We start from the raw sequence: 25,087 nt of genomic DNA on the forward strand, positions 1-25,087 counted from the left end.
CAGCGAAGCGATCGCCGAGCCTGCGCTTGGTTTCGCCGATATAGATGAGTTGACATCTAGAGCAGCAGATGCAATAGATGAGGTTGGAGGAGGTGCAGGTGAACCTCTGTCTCACCTGGAAAGAATGTTTGGGTCCTTTGATGGAGTTGAGGGGGGAGGTAAAGGGACAGGTGTTGCATCTCGTGCGGTTGCAAGGGAAAGTGCCCGGGGTTAGGGTGGTTTGGGTAGGAAGGGACGAGTGGACCAGGGAGTTGCGGAGGGAATGGTCTCTGCGGAATGCAGAGAGGGGAGGGGATGGGAAGATATGGCCAGTGGTGGGGTCCTGTTGTAGGTGACGGAAATGTTGGTGGATGATATGTTGGATCCGCTGGCTGGTGGGGTGGAAGGTGAGAACGAGGGGGATCCTGTCCTTGTTGCGAGTGGGGGGATGGGGAGCAAGAGCGGAGCTGCGGGATGTAGAAGAGACCCTAGTGAGAGCCTCATCTATAATGGAGGAGGGGAAGCCCCGTTTTCTGAAAAACGAGGACATCTCGGAAGCCCTAGTCTGAAACACCTCATCCCGGGCACAGATGCGGCGTAGACGGAGGAATTGGGAGTAGGGGATAGACTTTTTGCAGGGGACCGGGTGGGAAGAAGTGTAGTCCAGATAGCTGTGCGAGTCGGTGGGCTTGTAATAAATGTCCGTCACTAATTTTTCTCCTGTGATGGAGATGGTGAGGTCCAGAAACGGGAGGGAGATGTCAGAGATAGTCCAGGTATATTTAAGGGCAGGATGGAAATTGGAGGTGAAGTGTATAAAGTCAGTGAGTTCTGCATGGGTGCAAGAGGTAGCACCAATGCAGTCGTCGATGTAGCGGAGGTAGAGTTCTGGGATGGGGCCAGTGTACGTCTGGAACAGGGATTGTTCGACGTACCCGACAAAGAGGCAGGCGTAGCTAGGGCCCATGCGAGTGCCCATAGCTACGCCTCTGGTTTGGAGGAAGTGGGAGGAGTCAAAGGAGAATGGCGGTGCTGGCTCAAAGGGCCGAATGGCCTACTCCTGCACCTATATTCTGTTTCTAATTCCTATCACTTAAGAACTTTGAAGAATCTATCGAATTAACATCACTCCCAAAACTTGCTCCAAAACCCCAGAGGCCTTTTCTTTGAAAAGGGAATTGAATAAAAGATCAACGTTATTATTTAATCTGGTTAAAGATCATTGCTCATTCCGGCTGTTATCAGGTAACTGCATCATCCCACCACAACCAGAGAGCAGTGCTGAACTACTGTCTACCTCTGATGAATGACCCTCGGACTATCCTTGATCGGACTTTGGGGCTCGCGTTGTCGACCTCCCCATGGTGAGCCCTGTCAACTGACCTCAGTCAGGTGAACGACAACAAGCAGAGACAGCAGAAGCAGAAGCAGCTTCATAACTTCTGTTGCCTCAAACGCAAGAAGAAGGAGACGAAGACGCAGCTCGGACTTCGCTGGCTTTACCTTGGACTAAACGTTATTCCCTTATCACGCGTCTACACACTGTAAATGAATCGATTGCAATCACGTAGTCTTTCCGCTGTCTGGTTAGCATGCACCAAAAGCGTTTTCACTGCACCTCAGTACACATGACAATAAACCGAACTGAATGGAGGCTGTGTATCCAAATTTCCAAAACATCGTATAACCAATGATCTTAAATCGTGTCACACTGGATCCAAACCCCAGTCGGTGCAAATGGTTTAATTTCATTCATTCTTCAAAGTCATTTGCAATTTTGAACAAATCATCCCTTCGTTTTCCATGCAACACACGTTTATTTCATCATTGTTCCTTGTTCTTAGCATCTTGCTAAAGTAGACACAAATTCGCCAACACACTGGCAATGCCTTGCAACATTCACCGGCTTGCCTTCTCCCTCCGAATTGTCGTGGATGGCAGTCAACCTTCTCCGGCACGGTGGTGCAGTGGTCGTGTTGCTGCCTTCTAGCGATGAAGGAGCGCCACCTCTTGCGGGGGCTGCTCCCTCCCTCCCTCCCTCTCTCCCAGCACCAGCAGGAATCTGCGCCGCTCCTCCACTCTCTTCCCCGGCCCCGTCTTCCTCCAACGCAGTGAAACAAGAATAAACACAAGTGAAACCTCCCTCCTCCTCCTCCTCCTCCTCGCCACCGCTCACCCACTCGTGTTTGTTCTTATTTAACCTAATGTAAATTAACGTAATCTAACCTAACCTAGTTTAACCGTTCCTAATCTAATCGAACCTAGTCTAAACTTTGTGTTCATTAAATTTATAAAACTCACTTCTTTATTTTTCCCTACGGCCCAACAAAAATTGTGCCAAATATATAATGTGGTCCTCATGCTGAAAAGTTTGGAGGCCCCTGGTTTAAACTGACAAAAGATTGACAATAGATGCAGGAGTAGGCCATTCGGCCCTTCCAGCCAGCACGCCATTCAATGTGATCATGGCTGATCATTCTCAATCAGTACCCCGTTCCTGCCTTCTCCCCATACCCCCTGACTCCTTAAGAGCTCTATCTAGCTCTCTTAGCAATCAGTTTAGCACTTCAAGTCCATGATCTTTCACATCAACATGTCAAAAGATCTGAAGAAGGGTCTCAATCCGAAACGTCACCCATTCCTTCTCTCCTGAGATGCTGCCTGACCCGCTGAGTTACTCCAGCATTTTGTGAATAAATACCTTCGATTTGTACCAGCATCTGCAGTTATTTTCTTACATTGTCAAAAGATTAGGGTTAGAGTCTCAAGAAGGGTCTTGACCCAAAGCGCCACCTATTCCTTTTCTCCAGATGCTGTGAGGCAGTGACTCTAACGCTGCGCCACCCTGAATAGTTAAAAAACATATGTAAAGATGAGAGGGGGGAAACTTCAATCGTATGGGCTGTCTATCTGATTAGATGACAAGAGTTCAGAGTATGCAAAGAAAAGCGATGAAGCAATTACTGGATCAAGAATAGAAGACACAATATGACTGAAAATGCAAATCAAAATGCTAAGTCCTAAACATTAAAAATGTTGCTTTCGATTTGCCCTTAAAAAAAAATCAAACAATGCCAACAAATGTCAGTTCATTTCCATGGGTCAGGCACATATTTCCTTCCTCTCCTATTATTCTCAGTACTTGGAACCATGAGAACAGTCTACCAGGGTGTTAGCTTCTCAAAATATCAGCAGAGAATTAAGTTTCTGGCTGATAATTTATCAGAATCAGTAACAGCAACTTAAATTACAATTTCAACATTTCCGCAGGGTTTCAATCCATCCATGGATTTAATCCCTTAGGATTCCTCTCATGGCAGTCAGCAGCATTATTTTCCTCAAAGGCAGTCTTTCCTTCTCCCTTTCTGAATTGTCGTTGATAGCAGTCAACCTTCCCCAGCGAAGGCAGGGCAGTGGCACAGCTGTTGAGTTGCTGCCTTACAGCACCAGAGATCCAGGTTCGGGCAACCAAAATTTGCAGACTCTGAATGACAATCCCGTCAAATTTCCCACGGTACATAATTCAATTCAATATGACGATGAAGCAGACGGCCACTTCATGTTCTGAAGGAGGCTAAAACACACGCAAGTGCGACAAGAGATGAGTGAAAACAAATGCTGCAGAAAGGAAACGGATTAGGAATGTCCAGCGTAACCCCGAGGAAATCCTGACCACTTACTTTAAAGAAGTGTCCAATTCCTTGATATTATTGTTTCAAGGTTGAATTACTACACAATTCAAGATTCAAGAATACCGTGTAGGAACAAACTGCAGATGCTGGTTTAAACCAAAGATTCACAAAAAAGCTGGAGTAACTCAGCCGGTTTGGAGAAAAAGAATAGGTGATGTTTCGGGTCGAGACCCTTCTTTTATTTTAGTTTAGTGTGGAGATACAGCGGGGAAACAGGCCCTGTCGGCCCACCGGGTCCGTGCCGACCAGCGATCCCCTGCACATTAACACTATCCTACACCCACTAGGGACAAGTTTTACATTTTACCGAGCCAATTAACCTACAAACCTGCACGTCTTTGGAGTGTGGGAGGAAACCGAAGATCTCGGAGAAAACCCACGCAGGTCACGGGGAGAACGTGCAAACTCCGTACAGACAGCACCCACAGTCTGGATTGAACCCGGGTCTCTGGCGCTGCATTCGCTGTAAGGCGGCAACCCTACTGCTGCGCCAGTTTGGAGAAGGGTCTTGAACTAAAATGTCACCTATTCCTTTTCTCCAGAGATGCTGTCTGACCTGCTGAGTTACTCCAGCTTTTTGTGTCCATCAAGAACTAAAACTCATGGATTTTGACAAAAGTGATTAGGCCACTGCAATCCCACTGTCCAATTCACCCACTACCACGTGACACCCCAGTTTATAGGATTCCCGGGCATGTCACTACATTTGTTCATACGTTCTCTACACAATGATGAAAGTCTCACGGTAGTGGTGATGACTAGCCCACAGAGAAACAAAGCAACATCACATTGTTTTACAATATACTTTTAATCATCTTAAAGATTACATTTTTTTTAAGTCTTTTTACATTGGAATGTTGCCATATTCCCTCATACATTTTACAGGGTTACAAAATCTGTTTCGATCATTTTTCATCCAAATCAAGGAACAAAAAAAGGAAAAGAAAAAATTTCACTTCACCTTGAAAACTAATTCAACGAAAAAAGGTCTAAAAAGATAATTACAGCCAACGAGGCAATACAATGGGGAACGAGTGGTGCTGTGGTTGACATAGGTGATGCTGTTGATGCCATCAAATGTCATCCCTCCCACCCCTCCCCTTTCAAAACAAAGACGTATTTACTTGTTGGTTAATTAAAGTATTAATATCAAACTCTTTTTGTGATCTGAGGATAGTCAGCATGTTTGGACAAGAGATAATAAACCACATTGCTCTTTAAGCACTCAGAATCTTTCCCTATACACTGTGCAATTTTATTTTTGAAGTTTTCGGTCTGCGTTCTTGTGTGCAGCTCAGCGACATCTGCTCTGGCATCTTCTGGATATTTCTCGTGTTGGTGTTACTGTATCTCGTATCTGTCAACCAAGAACATGGTTTCCAGGGAGAACCTCACAGGACTGTTGCTCTCAACATGATTTATTCCGCTCACCTACAGATACAAGGACATAAACCGTTATCTCCACCATTCTCTCCATTTCTTCCAAAAAAAACCAGCAGACAATAATCTACCCAATATTACTGAAGTTCAGCTGAATGCCATGCTGCCAGACTCTTCAACTTCAGTGTCCAGGCAGCAAATCACAAGGACAATCACTGTTATCCACACACGAAAGGTGCACCCTTGGACAGTCAGACAATGAAAATTCTTGCAGATAATTTTTATTGGGGAAGAGTTCAAGTTCCAGAAATAGACACTAATCTTAAACTTATTACATTAGTTAATATTTGGTTTTAAGGTCAATTGATGTTGTGGTGAGTGTATGGCATTCAATTTATTGCTACCAAAATATTTGCTACATGGGGTGAGGGGGATCGCTACCATAGATAACAGTTGTTGCCCATTCTCAAGTGGAGGGCCAGACTGTACGAGATTTGAGTTGATGTTATTGGGGCCGGGAGGGGGCACAGTCACAAAGGATGGTAGACTTTATTCTCTAAAAAAGGTAATGGGTGGACTAGATGCTTTTTGCATCAAGCATTGTCACCAATGAGAAAATTTAATGATCTAAAGTTGTACTCAACAGCTGCGGTAACAAAACTTTCATCAGCGTTTCTGTGCGATGCGGTTTGGGAAAACCAACCCAACATGTGTAAATCCACAACATACGGTGAACGTTAGATGTACTTCATAGTGTAAGAAAATAACTGCAGATGCAGGTACAAATCAACGGTATTTATTCACAAAATGCTGGAGTAACTCAGCAGGTCAGGCAGCATCTCAGGAGAGAAGGAATGGGTGTCTCGACCCAAAACGTCACCCATTCCTTCTCTCCCGAGATGCTGCCTGACCTGCTGAGTTACTCCAGCATTTTGTGAATAAATACCTTCGATTTGTACCAGCATCTGCAGTTATTTTCTTACACCTTGTATCAATACACTGTAAATGGCTCGATTGTAATCATGTATTGTCTGGCTGCTACGGGTCCGAAGAAGGGTCTCGAAGGTATCTACTGAGATGCCCTGACCTGCTGAGTTACTCCAGCATTTTGTGAATAAATACCTTCGAGATGTACTTCATAAATACATGTAGACAATTAGGAAAATTGGTCAATTTACAATCAACCTCTGAAGGGCCAACAGACTCTCCACTAAACCTAATCAAATGGTAATCAACTGGTTGCATCCTAGAAATTCCCTCAGCACAAATTCGACACGGAAGGCTGTGGAGGCCAAGTCAATGGATATTTTTTAAGGCAGAGATAGACAGATTCTTAATTAATATGGGTGTCAGGGGGTTACGGAGAGAAGGCAGGAGAATGGGGTTGAGAGGGGAAGATAGATCAGCCATGATTGAATGGCCTAATTCTGATCCTATCACGTGAACAATTTGTAGGTTATACCCGAGGGAGTTTCCCTGAATTGGTCTGGTATTTTAATAAGAGTCCGTACCTGTATATTGCAGTAATTCTTTTTGGATACGAAGGACACATTGATTGGGAAGAAATCATTGGGCTGCCCTGGAATACTGAACTCCATGCTGCCAGATTTGTTTTTGGCGTCGATGACTGGCAGGCACCACTCGAGTAAGTTTTTTCGGCTGTCGTGGTGATACTCGCCTTCGAGTTCACTAATTAATAGAGTTCCAGCACCAGTCCTGGGTACAACAGAAGTGAAAGGTCAGTGCAATGGGATCAGGGAAACAGTTATTGCTTTTGTACAATTGCTTGAATGTCTGGGCTGCCTTTAGAGCATTCATTTTTTTAAATTTTATTAAAAAGCAAGGTACAAGAACAAGGTGTCAAAAATCTAAAGAAACAGTGCTGACAAGTTCATCAGGCAATACGGAGAGGTATACTGTACGGTGAAACAGTAGAACAAAAGGCCATCAGCCCGATAGTCTTTTGTGCTCCACCAACTACATTACCTTGCCTCCAGAGTGGTTGTAGTTTTTTTTAGATAGGGAGCCACTAAAATATACAGACAATCACCATCGGTCATCTGACTGGATTAATGTTTGGAAAAAAAATCACAAAATATTTTCACCGTATCTGAGATTTCCCAAAGCCAGGCACCATCCCTCCCTCCTTGGTGAACCTGAGGCCACAGGATTATTGCTGCTAATTACATCACTGGAATAATCACAAAGTGAAAATCAACATTTGCAGTTGGTTAAACAACAAAACTTACGGAAGTGGAATGGCGATGACCACGTCATTCAGTTCCAGACTGCTCTCCTGTAACTCGTACTCAATATTTACATCGCAGCCCGTGGCACTCTCCGAAGGCCAACAGTTAACTAATGCAGAAAGAGAAAGTCATGAAAACATCTCAAATACAACAACAATCTCTTAACTTTGCACCTCCTGCTTTGAAGCTGCTCGAGCCTGTCCACCCAATTTATTTATTCATTGCTGGAAAAACCCAAAATCTTCAAAACATCTGCAGAAATCAATTAGATCTGATTTAACACCTCCATTGGAAACGCATTTTTATTGTTGCATTGATTAGTCAAATCAGAAAACCAGTGTTTCCTAATTGCACAAAATAGAGTTCTGGTTATGAATGGAAGCGTGAACGACTTGGGATAATATTCTACACAGCAATGTGCACAATTAGCTTCTCTTTCTAAGCATCAGAAATAAAGTCGGATTCTGGGCCACAGGCTGTTACTCCAGCATCTTGTGTGTGTCTCTCTGGGCCACAGGCCGAGTTACTCCAGCATCTTGTGTGTCTCTCTGTGCCACAGCAGTGATATTAAAGGAGCGCCAGAAATAAAGGTTTAAAGACTGTGAAAGGGCAGAAGGAAGTGGAATGAGATGTAGCCAACTAATTGCATAATTAAAATTAAATTGCTGGATGATGGAAAATATAGGAAATATTCCCCACTTCGGAGTCTGATTTGGTAATTTCTGGATTTGCGAATAAATGTTTTATTGCCTTTTGTCTCAATGTATTGAGGGAACAATATTTTCTTCTTATCAAATCTCTAAAACAAAGAACTTTAGGAACCTTGCCTAATTTTATTTTCTTTCTCACAAATAAACCATTAGAAAACATAAGCCACCCAGCTTTGTCATCCGCAAACGTGGGAGATGTCACATTTAATTCCATCGTCTAAATCGTTGATTGTAAACAGTGAAATGCATACATGGAGGAAGTGAAATGTATTTGCATCATTCCTGAACAAAGTGGCAGACAACTTCACAGGTTTCTACATTTGAATTTAACGATTTTGTATCATGAGACCTAAGGTTGCCAGTTTTAAGTAACAAACCACACCACTGGCGGTCCCAGGAATATGCGAAGGGAACTGTCCATTAGCCAATCTCTTTGTGTGTCAGCCATGAGTACAGTAAACTCGTTTCAACGGGCATCATTATAATGGATTTAGGTTACAGCAGACAAAATCTGTTGTAGACCGAGCTCGCTGTTTCATGAATGACCACTAGGTGGATGGAGCAAATGGTGTTTTTCAACCACTTTATCTTTAGTTTAGAAATACAACATGCAAACACAAACTCCGCACCAACCGTGATCACCCATGCACTAGTTCTCACCCACACAGTAGGGACAATTCAGTGTGTACGATAGAACGACCACAATGGTGCTGTCTTTCCCCCAACGTGGCAAAGACAAAGTGACAGCGTACTGTAGATATTAACCCCCTTATTGGGTTATGGCAGACAATCATATGTCCCGTTATAGCGACGGGATATTATATTAGCACGCGCCCACCTGCGAGAGATGGTGGCGCGGCTTTGACATTGTTCTGCCTGGAGAGGGGAATGTTTCACCTGTGGTTGTCAGAAACATCCACATATCGTATGTTAAAATACAAGGGAGAATTAGTGTAAAGTGGGATTTTTAAAGTCATGTCATCCATGTCTCGAGGAACCCCTGTATTTATAAGCAGCCGCTGAGAAATGAAGGATTACTTCTTTAAATTCTGCTCCTCGGAACAATTGTGTTTAATTTACCACAAATTGCCCATAGAGCATTTTAAATACGAAATACCCCAGGTATTCTGTAATCTCAAACACAAATTCCCACTTTTACGTCTGTCTGAAGAAGGGCCTCGACCCGAAACGTCACCCATTCCTCCTTCTCTCCAGAGATGCTGCCTGTCCCGCTGAGTTACTCCAGCATTTTGTGTCTATCTTTACGATTTTACACCACAGCACAAAAGGAGGAATAAGGCCGAGGGAATAAAATCTTAATCAAATTGAAGAGCCAGGAGTTCTGGGAGTTAAGAGCAAAGAGTGATCAATCACTCCATGAAACGCTGAGAACATTTTCTTCTGTTGATAGGAAGATGAACAAGCAGCAATGCTATTACAGGATTTTAAAAACTTACTGGTGAGGGGAATACAGGTATCATCAGTGGTTTGCAACCTCCACTTCAGGACGCCAACATCATTATTTAGTGGGAAGGATTTTTCAGGGTTCTTTAAGCCGATCAACGATTCTGCAGTGAAAAGCTTCTTGTCCACATTTGGGTGGGTCTGGATACAAAAATAAAATAATTTAAAACCAAACATCAATGACCTAAACACAAATCAGTGCAATTTGTGGCTCCAGTAAAGGGTTGCTCGACCAGGAGTTGAGAAGAAGTGTTTTGAATACAGGCCCAGAAAATCAAATCTAATCTCTACCTTGCATCATGTTTGCAGTTTTGCATCAGAGCCCATATTTTAAAATGTGCAAATGAATCAACAAACAGTTTAAAGAAGGGTCTCGACCAGAAACGTCACCCATTCCTTCTCTCCAGAGTAGCTGCCTGCCCCGTTGAGTTACTCCAACATTTTGTGTCTAGCTTCGATGTAAACAAGATCTGCAGTTCTTTCCTACACAATAATATCAAAAAATCTGCTCCAGTCAGCGCGATCTGTGCACTTCCAACTTTGGTCATGAGCACTGCCCCGCCCACCACCAACGATTTTAATTGCTTTGTTGTTCTGACTGTGACCTTAGTTGCTAAGGTTGCAAGCCCTGAAGTTCTTCCCCTCTTAACCTGGCTGCCTCTGTACTTAAGGCAATATGTAAAATCTACTTGCAACTAAACTGTAGGTCACCTGCACAGTTGTGGCTGGAGGACAAACTGGTTTTACAATTGCACAACTGCGGCATTAAATATTTATTGGAATCAGCTGCTTTGCATGACTCTACGGCAAACTCCAAAATAAATCAAACGACACCCAAACTGATGGGGAGACCCCCTCCCCCCACAATTGCAACAAACAATTAGGAGATGTGTTCTCACATATACAGCATTACATTTACCTGTAGCTGAATTCCTTTTTTATCATCATTCTCCACTTGAAGACGAATTCTCCCCTGCTTTTCATCAGTAACCCGCAGCGTGATCATGCCATGTACCTCCATGCTTTGCAAGCCGCCATCCCGGCCACATACCAACGATATTTTCTCTTCAATCTTCAGATGTACGCTGCATAGGTTGCAAAGAAAATGTTAAGATCACCAGAACAATCTAAACTCCGCAAAAAAAATAAAAATCTTTGTTTGGCATACGACGGATCAGACTGAAATACATACACTCCTGAAATACATCACTGGATTATGGACTCAAAACTTGGCTTGAACACAGCCTTGGGTTTGTTGATAAGGCCCTCCACTGATGCTATGACTATGTTTGGATTTTTAACAGACTTGTAGCTTTTTGCTGCATACAAACCGAAGGCTCAAATTCCATGACAATAGACAATAGGTGCAGGAGGAGGCCATTCGGCCCTTCGAGTCAGCACCGCCATTCAATGTGATCATGGCTGATCATTATCAATCAGTACCCCGTTCCTGCCTTCTCCCCATACCCCCTGACTCTGCTATCCTTAAGAGCTCTATCTAGACACACCTCAGTCATTGCTCAGTATTTTAATGGAAAAGTAGATCCCAGTTGTTAAATGATATTGTTTTCTTCATCTCAGAGGGAAATGGGTGCTCAGTGCTGGTGTATTTACACAAAGGACGAAAGGGGAAAAACAGTCAATCACAGCCAACCCCTTACTTCAAGTTCACTTTCTCTCTTACCCCTACACTCCTCAATTTCCTGTAAATATTGACCACCTTTACTCCTTTGGGATAAAAACACATTTCACAAGCTTGATTGAAGACATTTCTCCTGACCTCAAACCTACATCACATGAGCCAGGAGTAAGCGTCTGGAGATTGAGGAGTGGGTGTCTATTAATCTGTAAAGGTACATAGAAAAAACCCTCATTAACCATAGCCTGTGCCAGATCAGCTGCCCTCAGCAGGAAGATACAGGCTTGGCAGATACAGGGCCTTTCACCATTCCAGCCTCAGTTTGCTAATATTTCCAAAAGTAGGTGTAAAATAAAAGAAAGCACAAAAGTCCAGAAGCATAATCTTTAACAAGCAACCAGGAGGAGAAGGGGGGGGCGGGGAAGTTACCGTACGATTACCATACAAACAAATTACAACCTGATACATTGTATGAAATGTATTGGCAGCAACTAAAAGACATTCAAATGTTAAATTTCTTGGGTCATCAGGAAAACAAACTGGTGCCAAAGGATTAGATCTATTAGGCAGCATTAGCATGTAATGCCAGCTAAACTGGTGTGGTATCACTCTTTCAATTTATTATAGGCATCTCTGATCACGAGCATGTCAATAGGATTTCAAACCACACTGAAATTCAGAGACACATTTTTCGACTGGGGTGCTTTACACTTAGTTTCAATGCTCTGCAACCTCAAATTCATTTGAACCAGCATGGCCATATCTTGTTGCAACAATCTACTGGGTAGGTAATACCCGGGGGAATTTCAAAGCATCCTTTAATGACCTCAGAACATTTCTTCTACTTACTATAATGAAAATTAGACAGTAGCACTGCAGTAGACAGCTTTGAAAATTTGATGATCAGTCACACATACAATACACATTGGGCACTGCAACGAGGTATTTTTTGAGCGTGACCTCACATCAATTACACTGCTGCTGGTGAAGACATCAGTGCTCGGCAATCCATCTCGTCATTTCCCCGTGATGCAACACTGACAGGTGAAGAGAGTTATATTGCTTGATAATGTGTCAGAAGTAGATCCACAATTTAATTTCAGTATCATCATCAGGTGCAATTAAAGTTCGCCCTGCTTTGCTCCAAGATCCCTTTGTGCATCAGGCTCCACAACTCAGAGGAGAGCCAACTAATCACCACCAACTCAGAATGAAAAATAGTTCTTTAATCTTGGCATCTCACTGGTAAAACTTATCAGAATCACCTTCTCAGGCACTTCCTGTGTTTCAAAGATACAACTGTGTCGCACGTCTGCTGGTTCATTCATAGTATCGTGGTGCAAGCGAAGGATGGAGCCAAATTTAAGGAGGGTCTTTCACTGATGGATAAAAGTAATAAAAACACTATAAAGGTGCTACTTCTTTCATTTTTCTTGGATTAGTTCCACGAGGGTCATCCATCAAATGGCAGAATCCAAACTGCAATTCACGGACCACTGGTTTGGCAACATATACGCGTAACAGTCAGCAGAGAAACCATTCTTCTGTTATTAGTCGGGCTGGTCTCCATTCTTTAAAGTATCTGAGGCACCCTGGGAATAACGTCTTTTTCTAGTTGTGGGCGATGAGACAGTGGATGCATGGGTGATAAGCATGGCTTAACAGTGACAAGAAACTGTACAAGACGAAAATACATCACCCGTGGAAAAATATATATTTGGATACTGTACGGAGAAACAAAACCCACCTTTCTACGTTAATGGGAGGCGACAGCACTTTAGCTGCTTCTGACAAACGCTTTGTCGAGGAACTGATTTGTTCTCCTTCTAGTTTCAGTTTATCTACGAAATTCTCCACATCTTTTCCTTTTGCTCCAAGTTTTAAGGCTTTGCTTGGACCAGAAGGTCTGAGGAAACAAATGGAGATGTATATGTGTTAAAGTTGGAGGGTTAAACTCTAGGTTTAACAATGAACTCAGTTTACCATTTGACATGCCCATATTTTCATATTTACCTATGTAATTCTACCAGCTTTCCCAAACAATAGCAGATGTTAACTTTTGACTGTTGTGACATTGCAGCACCTTACCCAAAAATGTGCTTTGTACAGTACACAAATTATACCAATGTATATCTGTAAACATTTTTAAAGTCTACTATGCACACAGTGACACCACAATCAAGCCAAGATAAGCAGAAGAAAACAAAAAGGGCCTTCAACTCAATAGGCTGCCGTGTACTGGGTGTTGCAGGAAGGGCCCCCTTCCCATGCATTACTGAGAGCAATTGAAGCACACCGTACCTGATTATATATAAAGCAGCTTCACACGCAAGACCTGCTGCATCAGCCCTTAATCCATAAGAGAACACAAGTGATAATGGGTTTAAAATGGCACAGGTTTGATCCATAATATATAACTAACATTTTTTGTTTTACAAACTGAAACAGGCCAAGGAATAATTAACTCTTAAAGGCTACCCTACAATACGAAATGCAAGTGTCTCAGCTGGTTGGTAAGGAAAGCTGCAGGGGTAAAAACACCATTATCTCTTTACTCAAGTGATTTCAGACACATTCAACATTTAATTCTTTAAAAGATTTTGTTTTTAAAAGCTATTGTTGTCAATCTGTCCATCATGGACCAGACTTTAAAGATATATTTGCTTGACTTGGATGTTCTTGAACACCAGCTCAAAAATGACTCAAACAAATTTGAAAGTCAAAAGAATTAAACAGGAAGGCTATCAGGGTTCTTTGTAAAATGGTCCTTTAGCTGACGATGTACACATCATGGGAGATCATTGCATGCCAGTGTCTGTTATATATTGAAACCTACTCAGCATTTGACTCATCTCTAAAATGTAGAATTCAGAAAATAAAGCAGGCACTGAAAGCAGCAAAGCTCCAACTGTAACTGTCAGTATTCTCACATACCAGAGAAACAAAACGCACATCCCTCTCAAAATCAAAATGCAGGTCATCTACAAGAATGTCAATTAGCTGTAAACCCAGGATGGGAATAGGAGGATAGATGTTGACTTTGTAGATAAGACTTCATAGTTTAACAAATATATAATAAACAACACTGCTTTCTTCAATAAGAATTACAATGTAGTGATAGTAACAACTGTTTTATGTCAAATTCAGGAAGCCAGAACTTTGATAAACCTGAAGATATTCAGCCTTTACTGTAAAGTCAATTATGTGCAGTTACAGGGTAGTGTGGTTGAGATGTTCTAACAATTCCTCTCAAAAGTCCAAATGTCTACCTCACTGGGCCATTTCCATTCCAAATTCTCACTTTGAAATGAACACAATCTGAATTGTCTTCCAAGTCATCACTATGCAGTTGAATGAAAATGGAACACCTATCCTTCTATCCCGTTACTCCAACAGGTTTTTTTGAAGCGCAAAACTGAGCACATTTCTCCAATATTTTGATTTATCTTGGAGCAGCAGATATATTTAATATACATTTAATATAAAATCAGTGATCACTATCCTTGTCACTGAAATTGAAAATAAGTGCAATTAATAAAAAGTGCATAATGCATTGCAGTAAAGAAGCAGACACCACTGATGGTGTGACCAACCTCACACAGGACTGATACAAAAAACCCACAAGCATCAGTCACATTCATGCAACAGACTTATGACAGATATCCTTAAGGTACAATCAGCTTATTCGTGGGAAGATAGTTTCCTGTATTAATTAGACCACATGAAGCAGCAGTAAGTGGTCACCCACCTCATCACTGTCGGTGTCACCTTTGGTTTCTCTGGTTCAATGATGGTGTCTGTTATCATGGAGGATGCAGAGCTGCTGGAGATTCCTCCACTGCCAAACCCTCCAAAGCCAGAAGTTTTCTTGCCTTGTCTTTCTGCATCTCTGCGAGCCTGTTGCAATTCCTTGGCCTTTCGGCGCATCTCCGCTTTTGCTTCACGTTCTTGTGTCTTAAAAGGAAATGCAAAAAAATTTACATAGCCCAGACTTGAAAGGTTTGCCTATACTACATAGAATATGGATTGTAAATAAGGCTTTCATTTTTGAATATTTTGTCCAGAAGGCAACAAGTGGATTATTTTGGAGTTCAAAAATGTCTTGGTATTTTGGGGATCCATGCAACACGGTCAAGGTCTGCCTTTATTGCTTCCTCAGGATGATGACTAATGGTTTCTTGAACTATTTCTTCTGACTAGAGTACGAACACACAAAGGCTTGGCAACAAAATTCCAGCATTTAGACCCAGAGATGTTAACGGTTAGTGACACATTTCAGTCAGGACGCAACACGACTTTGGGGCAAGAGACTTTTGAGTTGTAACACCTGTCCCCATACCTTCCCCCTCGCCTCCATTCAGGGACCCCAGCAGTCTTTCCAGATGACACAGAGGTTCACATGCACCTCCTCTAACCTCACCTACTGCAGGTTGTGGGCTCCTGGACATCGACGAGGCCGAGTACAAACTTGGTGACCGCTTTGCCAAACACTTGCACCCGATCCGCAAAGGCCTACTGGAACTCTTGGTTGCTAAGCATTCTAATTCCCATTCCCATACTGACCTCTCTGTCCTGGGCCTCCTCCTTAGCTAGTGAGGCCACTTACAAACTGGACCAACAGCACCTCGTATTCCGTTTTGGTAGCTTACAACCCATGAACATTGAATTTTCTGATTTTAACTAACCCACAATAGCCTTCTTCTTCCTCCCCCAAAACTCTTCCCCCCTCCCCTTGGGTCGTTTAGAATGGACACCCAATTTGCAACTCTTTATTTTTGGCCTTACACCCGTCTCCACATCTCTCCCATTTTCCAACAATCTGCCTATCAAATAACCCCCTCACCCGTGTTCATCTATTACCATTTGGACTCTGTCCTACCCCTCCTCTCTATTCTTTCTTTCCCACCCCCTCCTACAATCAGTCTGAAGAAATATCCCAACCTAAAACTTCACCTATCCATGATCTCCAGGGATGCTGCCTGAGCCGCTGAGTTACTCTAGCATTTTATGTCTATCTTTGATTCACAAGAGTTTGAAATCTAATCTTCCCCTGCTTAGTTTTAAAAGTTTGACTGAACCAGCGGGGTTGTTTTTTATCTTGGTTACCTCTCGAACAGCACGGAAAACTTTCTCTTCGTGGGAATCCATTTCTGTGAATGTTCTGATCTGGGCTAGATTGACATTTTCACGGTAGCCCAATGCCACAATCTCATCAAAGGCAAAGATTAGGTCAAAACAATGTTCTGATATCTCACTCTCTTCCAGCACTCGGCAATACTCTGGAATCTACAAAACAAAAAGCAGTTGATCCAAACGCCTGTAAGGCAGACAAAAATAAGCAATTTTAAAGGGATTTAGTCAAAATATTACCATGCCCGTGGTCTGTGAACTTTTTACTAGCTTTCTGGGAATATAAATCAGTTAGGCTTTGGAAATAAATATTATAAGGGAAATAGAAACCAGCTCCTTTGATCGTATCAAGTGTTAACTGGGTACAGTATCACAAACTGATACAGATCAGAAGAGGATCCATTATGATATGTATACCTCCATTCAGGACTTGTTCCAAAATCACCAACACCACAAAAATCAGCAAGGGGTTTCCAAACACAAGGTAAACAATTTCTAAAACTAAATCTGATTAGCTCAAGCATTCTCCAATTTTCTCCAAATAAATCAGGCAAAAATAGAGTTGTGCAGCATATTCACCTAAACGATTTAATCTCAAATAAACTTTCTCATCTTAAAGATTATATCTAATACTACGCATAATGTTATTTAAAATAGGTCCAAATCCCACTCTCATGACTCCCCCCCCCCATCACTTTTTATAAATTTTAAGTTACAATATCTCTTATTCAAGAATCACGGCCCATCTTATACATGTTCTTCAAATTAAACATTGGCAAATCTTTCTTGAACAGTCATTCCTCAATTATCTTTCAGAGTAAACACTTTGATTTCCAGAACACCTGTTTACAGCTTCATCCTGGGATTCTAAAGATCAGTCACAAGTATTACTTTAACAAATGTCCATGGAATTAACTCCTCCTTGTACCTCGTGACTGATCTCTAGTAGTTTAGTTTTGGCTAAACTACTCCAGCGAAATAACTTGCCTTCAAATGACCCAATTTTCAGCTCTTTCATGTGAAACTTTAGTTGATTTGACTTTTTTTATTGCATGCTGACATTACCAACACAATTCTTCAATCAAGAAAGGAAATTAATTGTGAACTAGAGTAAAATGAAATGAGTTCTACAGTGTAATGTAGTGAATACTTCAATGGGAAATTCACAAGTGAATATTTTATAAGCAATCAGGAACAGGGCAAGATATATATACATAATAATATTGCATTTTAAAAAGGTATTGTTTGAGAAATATGCCAAGAGAAAACATTTCCTGATTTAAATGCCTGCACAAAATGGGACTGAATCACACGAGTTTTTTGATGATGTAGAAAAAAAAGTTGTCATGAAAAATCCTTGTATTTTAACAACAAAAAAAAACATGCAAATTTTGCACCACAAAAATGGATGGATTGCAAGGAAAAACAAACATGGGCTACTTTTATTTTTCTATGTTGCCACTATCAAGGTGTAACATCTTCTTAGCTAAGCTCGTTACGATATTACTGGCACCAGTATAGCTTGCATATGATGTGGTCAGAATCTCACAGACAGCTGATTACGAAGAGCGAGCAAAGTTAAGCTAAATCTCAAAATATACATACACCAACAGGACAGCCATGCTTAAAACGACTAAACAATTATTTTTGAATTTTAATACCCCCCAATCATATTTAGCTTAAGAAAACACCTGCTTGTTTGTCCCCATCTCAAATGGTTAATCCAGCAGTACAAATCTATCTTCCATTTTTCACAAGTTATAACATCAAATAACCTCCTGATATTACAGGATCAGTCTATAAAAACATTTGAACCTATCATATATGAAGCACAATAACAACGGTAACGACAAGGATAATGGAATTGCTGGTGTCCGAGAGGATTTTTTACAAGTTAATTTGTACCAATAAACTTTATTTATCCCAGGAGGGAAATTGATAGAAATGTATATTCTAAAATTCAATCCACTGCATTTCAGTTTGTGCACACTAATAGCTTGTTTATTGGTCTTACCACTCGAGAGAATAGACGGAGTGTTTCCAAATCTTCCAGGATGTTGCTGTTTTTAGTTGTGATCAACACCATGTAGAGTTTTTCCAGTGGCTGGTAAACGTACCGCACACTCTCCGTCTCCACAAATGTGTGCTGTTTCCCAGTGTTCATGAGTTTAGGGAATGCTGCCAGCAAGCCTTCAATACGAGTCCGTGTCATTTCTACAAACTGGCGTGAGACAATTGCCTTCCCGGCCTTGGTGCAGACAGCTGTAGCCAACAGCACCTAGAGTGTGGGGGGAAGCAAAAACACAATAAGGGCACATTTACACCAGAGTAAATCGGTACAGAGGTATTGTTTAAAATTATTTTTTCCTGCAACTCAGATATAGGTTACAAAATACATCAAGTGAAAAGAGGAAGACTGGGACATGACTGATGGAACCATTATAACCCAAAATTCCTCGCAACAGATGCGGCAAATATTTTTTCTCTTGAAACATGGAGTTCACTGTGGATTGTCAATTTGATTTGTTCTTTAGCACTAATGTGGTGCTGTACTTTTGCAACAAATCCTTGTGCACAATCTTGAGCATAACTATTTGATAATGTTAAAGTATCAAAGTTGCCACCATACAAACTTAAAAACAAAACTGGTCTTGGATTAAGTTTCCAGGTTATATCTATTCAAGAGAAACAGGATAAGGTGCTTATAAAATCCACACCGAAACCAAACTAACATATTCTGGATCACAAAAAAAAGAATATTCAGCACTTCTACTCCCAAAGATGTTTTAAAACCATTTAATATTAATAAGACAATATTAAATGCACTAATTGATCAAGAGAAAGAATATAGAATTTCCAATTCTCAGCAAAGTCTAGAAAGCAATACAATTCTAGAACTCTCCCTAGAAAAACACTATTTAGGCCTTGGGTCAACCCAAGATGTAGTTTGAGAAGATTTCTTTATCCTTCACCAAACAAAACAAAAAGATCAAGCAAAAGAACATTTACATCAGCCATGACCGAATGTGAACATACAACAGCTGAGCATTGAATGATCCTTCATTCATTAAATCAGTTCATTTCCATCTTACAAACAGTTCTCAGGAGTGGAAACTGGAGACTGCCTGTGATATAAAATTAAAGATTTTGTTTCAATGTTTAAGAATACAGACTGCATCATTTCAAAGCACTATCTATATGTCTCAGTGACATTTAGGGGGATCAAGTCACAGTCCAGCCCTCATAAATGAGAAAAATCACCATTCATTTAATTTAACCCCCACTCAACATTTATCCTTCAACTGATACCCTTATAGATAATTTATTTCATCTGGGGACAAGTTCATGTGCATACTTTGCTGTTTTATTCAAAATCTCTGCATTCTAGCCACAGAGCGAATACTACAAAATGTATCACCACTTGCTTAAACGTGTGGAAAAAGTTCCATTCAATGTGTCTTTCACATGGCTCATCCAAAAAAGGTCGCGGTTCAACTACGTACATGGAGGAGGGTCGCAGGAACTTTGTGTCAAGGTGGCACAAAGGATACTTCTCAACCCACCTAAACCAATCCCTCTTTACTAGCTAGCCTCACTTGGCCTCTAATTCCCCAGAAGAAAAGAAAATGGGTTGGCAAAAGATTAGATACTGTATACCATAGCCATAATTTTATCAAGAGACATGCGCTTTTAAAAATCTACCAGTCATGACAGTTAACAATGAAAGATTTAACAGTGAAATGCATTGCAATTTCAATTCCCAATGCAAAACAATATACCCATCGCCTTGTAGAGTACGAATTGTTAACTGACATGACTGGTAAGGAAATGTGAGAGACCATTTTCTAGGAACACAACCCTACTCATGATGCAGGGGTCACCTGCATCATGGACACTCGTCTGCCCAACTGGTGGCTTACTTTGCTACTGTTTGCTTAAATATGTAGCTTTGTCAAAGTTAATTAGCACCGCCAGCCAAATTCAGTCAGACTGCCGTGGTCTTTAAACATGCATTAACTAACATATGCAAAGCAAAATATGTAAAACCCAGATAGCTTCCCACAAAGCTAAAGTTAGTAAGACACCAAGATACAAATTATATCACATATGTGAAAAAACGGACAGGTTCTTACTTAGTTACAATATTATTTGAAATTTCTTCCTGATCTTGTGCCATGAAAAGAATAGCAAAATAATTTGTCAGTCACTTTGTCCCTCAAACCTGACCTAAATATTCCATAGCCGTCAAGGCTGGTCAATAAGTAATAGACTGCTCTGTGCCCATATCCAAAACCCCCAATATTCAACAGAGCTCCATCATAAAGATTAACAACCAAACATTTTACATATGACACAAAATAAAGAAAACTGCATTCCCATTGTCATATTCTTCTCTTTTCTGAAATACTGCAATTCTTGCTTCTGGGGTTCTGTTAGTGCCTGGGGTTTAGACGGGGCAGACTTCCCCATCTGAAGGAGAATTGCTTAAACAATATGAAGATAATCCAACTCAGAAAGGGGTCACATTGGACATTGTACTGGGGAACAAGTGAACAGGTGATCCACATTTCAGTCACGGGACATTTTTGGAACAGTGATCAGAACTCCATAAGTTTTAAGATAGCTATGGATGAGGATGAAACTGGTTCTAAAGTGAAAGGGCTATGTTGGGGAAAGGATCAGGAAAAAGTACATTTGGAATAATTGTTTGTTTATAAATCCACATATGACACATATGGGAGTCTTTTAAAGGCCAGTTGTTTAATGACCAAAGTGTTCCTAAAGGTAAGAATGGTAAGGTTTGAAAATCTCAAATGACAAGAGATATTCCAAGTTTAGTCAAAAAGAAACTTGTGCAAAGTTTTGGAAACTAAAATTGGACAAGGCCCTTAGGATAAAGAAAACAGGAAAGAAGTTAAACAAGGAATTAGGAAAGCTTAAAGGGGACATGTCATGTCCTCGACAATAGACAATAGGTGCAGGGGTAGGCCATTCGGCCCTTCGAGCCAGCACCACCATTCAATGTGATCATGGCTGATCATTCTCAATCAGTACCCCGTTCCTGCCTTCTCCCCATACCCCCTGACTACGCTATCCTTAAGAGCTCTATCTAGCTCTCTCTTGAAAGCATTCAGAGAATTGGCCTCCACTGCCTTCTGAGGCAAGTAAGATTAAAGGGAATCCCAAGACATTTTATACATGCATGAGGAGCAAGCTGGTAGATGCACTCAAGGGTAGAGGAGGGAATTTATAGATGGGGCCAGAGGAAGTGAACAATACTCATTACAGTATTTTACATCTGTATTCACCAAGGAAAAGGATGGATGACAATGAAATCAGACAAGGGCATGTTGACATTCTAGGGCATGTCAATATTAAGGAAGTGTAGCTTGAAAAATGTTGAAGTGGACAAGTCCCCAGGGTCTGATTGAATCTATCCTAGGATATTGAGGGAGGTAAGGGAGCGATGGGACAATTAGAGTTGGATAAATGCCGACCTCAACGTATACTTAATTTACAACTGCTGTGAAGATGCCATCCAAAATACCCAATATTTACCGCCAATGGCAATAAACAAAATTGGTGTTAAAAGCATGGAAATGTACACTGCCATATGTTTAAAACCATTTGCAATTTTGAATTCCAAATAAAACATTTTGTTCCCTTAAATTTAAAGATAAAAATCTTAATCTGCATTTTAAAGTTCCAAATGTTTGTTTTACACCAACCTAGACATAAATCCCAATACCTGGAATGCATTTAACAAGCATGATTAGTGCATCGCTACTATACACACTGCTTCAGATGACAAATGGTGGCATTTGATCACCCTGATGCACTTCTCTCCCAATGTCAAATTGTTACTCAAAGTAAGTGACAAAGCCAACATCAAAAATTAAAAACTTCAATGATTATACTTTTGGTTATGTAGATTGTCAATACTAACACAAGTGAATTAACATTCAATTTCAAACAAATAAACCATGACTGGATCTGCTTTTTCACAATGCATTGTATGATGATGTGTCATATCAACACAACACAGAAAAAAAAATGCCAGTCGTGTCACTCCATGCTGAAAGGAGTGTAAAAGAGTGTATACTAAAAAGGCATAAACATCTAATACAGAAACCAATATTTAAATATTGCATTAGTTGCAAATATTTCTGAATCTTTAACTTCTGTCAAGTTAAGCAATCGCTTTGGATTAAGCAACTCGCTTAAAGAAAAATATATATATTCGTATTGCAATATTTCAGTAATTTCTTCTCGGTACCAGAAGAATGTTAAAGAAATACATGATTAAGAAGTGAAAGCCTTATTCAACATAACCCTTAAAGAGGACCGGCTTTACAAGTGAAACGCCCAGGTCCACTTAAGTATGTGGCAAAGAGTATTTTTAAAGCAATTCAACTAAAGGGGGAAGGGTGTTGGTTTACACCGAAGATAGACACACACACACAATGCTGGAGTAACTCGGGGAGACAGGCAGCATCTGTGGGGAGAAGGAATGGAAAGAGCGACGTTTCGTGTTTGAGACAAAACACAAGGGGCCTCCCTCCTTTCCCCAGAAACACAGCCGAGGTTCGGCTCCATATTTAACATACATTTTCAGACAAAACGCGAGTCGCGCCCGTTCTCTCCTGATCGCCATTGAAACTGCGACCAGCAGGTTAACACATAGCCGAGCCTGGGCCTTAGATTAAACTAAAGACGGGGTGCCGGGCAGGGCAGGGCAGGGCAGGCGATGAGGGCGGACTACTAGTCTTTGTGGAGACTGCCTGAGGCCTAGTGTAGTGACGCCGGGCCCGACACACCGCACACTCACACACTCACACACACACACACACACGGGCCGCTTACCATCTCCGCGACGTCTGCGAGCCTCTTCTCGGGATGGGGGGTGAAGTGTCGCTGTTGTCCAAGGTGGTGGGGTGGGGTGGGGTGGGTGGGGGAGAGGCGGGCGGGCGGCGACAGGCAGGCAGTGAGCGCCCGGAATATGGCAGCGGCGGCGGCGGCGGCCACGTCTCCAAGCGGAAGCGCGCACCCCGCCGGGTCAAAGGGCAGCGTCACACTCACACCACACCCCCTCTCACTACTCACTCACACTCTCTCATACACAGTCACTACACACACACTCCACACTCTCTCAAACTCACCCCACATACCCCTCACTCACTGCGCACACACACCCTCTCTCTCACACCCCACACACTCACTTCTCACACCCTCCTCCTCCCCACACACTCACTACACCCTCTCTCTCACACACACCCTCACCCACCCCACACACTCACTACACACACACTCCCTCTCATACACACCCCACACACTCACTACACACACCTCACACACTCTCATACACACCCCACACACTCACTACACACATACACACACTCACTACACACATACACACACACCCTCACCCACCCCACACACTCACTACACACACACCCTCACCCACCCCACACACTCACTACACACACCCTCCCCCTCCCCACACACTCACTACACACACACACCCTCACCCACCCCACACACTCACTACACACACTGCACACCCTCATCCACCCCACACACTCACTACACACACACCCTCACACACTCACTACACACTCACTACACACACCCCACACACATACCCTCTCACTCATACACCCTCTCACTCATGTTCACTCCCACACCCTCTCATCCACCCCACACACTCATTACACACACACCCTCTCTCACACACATACATACACATACACCCACCCCACACACATACACACAACACCCACTCACACCCCACACACACCCTCCACACTCACATACACGTACCCTCCCCACACACTCACTCACTCACTCACTCACACACACACCCACCCACACACCCACCCACACACATACACCCCATAGACACCCCCCCCCACCCACACACAGCCCACACACCCACCCTCTCTCACATACCCTCTCTCACACCCCTCACACACACCCACCCCACACACTCACTCATACACATACACCCACACACACCCCACACACCCACCCTCCACACACACACCCACCCACACACACACCCCCCCACCCACACACACCCCATACAGACACCCCCCACCCACACACACCCCATACACACCCACACACACACCCACCCCACACACATGCACTGGACACCCACTCACACACCACCCACACACATACACCCACCCCATTCACTCACTCACACGCATACACCCCACACACTCACACACACCCACCCACACACACACACCCCACAGACACCCCCGACCCACACTCACACACCCACCCCCCACACACACACCCCACACACTCACACCCCACACACACACTCACCCCTCACACATACCCACTCACTCACTCACCCCCTCACACACCCCCCACACACATCCACCCACACACACCCTCCACACTCACACACACACACACACACACAAAGGCAGGCTCTCCTGGCAACCGAAAACCTCAACGTGAGCTCACTGGAAACCTATGTGATGTGCTACATAGGCTGCTGAAAATCATGCCAAGTGTTGTGCAAGGCCATTTCAGAGGGTTCTTGAAAGTCAAACATGTTGTCGGACTGGAGTCACATACTGGCTACACCAAAAATGTCAAGTGATGTGTGTTTAATCCAAGTTTTTTGTGACTTTATTAATTATGGCAAGTTTTTTTCTTGCATTCCAAAATGGAATTGTTTTCTCCGGAGCTTCTGAGGCTGAGAGGAGCTCTGGTAGAAATTTATTAAATAATGAGGCATGGATAGGGTGGACAGACAGAACCCTTTTCCCAGTATTGAAATGTTTGGAACAGGAGGTAGTACTTATAAATTCTTGCTCCCTTTAA

General features: G+C 42.3%; 1 protein-coding gene across 2 annotated transcripts; it reads right to left on the reverse strand.

Moving 5' to 3' along the window:
• Nucleotides 1-4,487: 4,487 nt before the first annotated feature.
• On the reverse strand, nucleotides 4,488-23,240 carry LOC144608700 (coatomer subunit delta). 2 transcript variants are annotated; one of them, XM_078426710.1, is made up of 11 exons: nucleotides 23,108-23,240; nucleotides 18,258-18,521; nucleotides 16,220-16,399; nucleotides 14,862-15,067; nucleotides 13,415-13,462; nucleotides 12,861-13,019; nucleotides 10,394-10,559; nucleotides 9,468-9,615; nucleotides 7,301-7,409; nucleotides 6,563-6,767; nucleotides 4,488-5,102 (listed from the first exon to the last, which is right to left on the reverse strand). In XM_078426710.1, exons 1-11 carry the CDS (start codon nucleotides 23,108-23,110, stop codon nucleotides 5,013-5,015), a joined length of 1,578 nt encoding a protein of 525 aa, XP_078282836.1. In that variant the 5' UTR covers nucleotides 23,111-23,240; the 3' UTR covers nucleotides 4,488-5,012. The 2 variants fall into 2 exon arrangements, with proteins under 2 accessions (XP_078282836.1, XP_078282837.1); XM_078426711.1 differs by lacking the exon at nucleotides 13,415-13,462 and having other exon boundaries at nucleotides 4,489-5,102.
• Between the last annotated feature and the right edge of the window lie 1,847 nt (nucleotides 23,241-25,087).

This window comes from Rhinoraja longicauda, chromosome 32, assembly GCF_053455715.1.
Source record: "Rhinoraja longicauda isolate Sanriku21f chromosome 32, sRhiLon1.1, whole genome shotgun sequence".
NCBI classification, from domain to species: domain Eukaryota; kingdom Metazoa; phylum Chordata; class Chondrichthyes; order Rajiformes; family Arhynchobatidae; genus Rhinoraja; species Rhinoraja longicauda.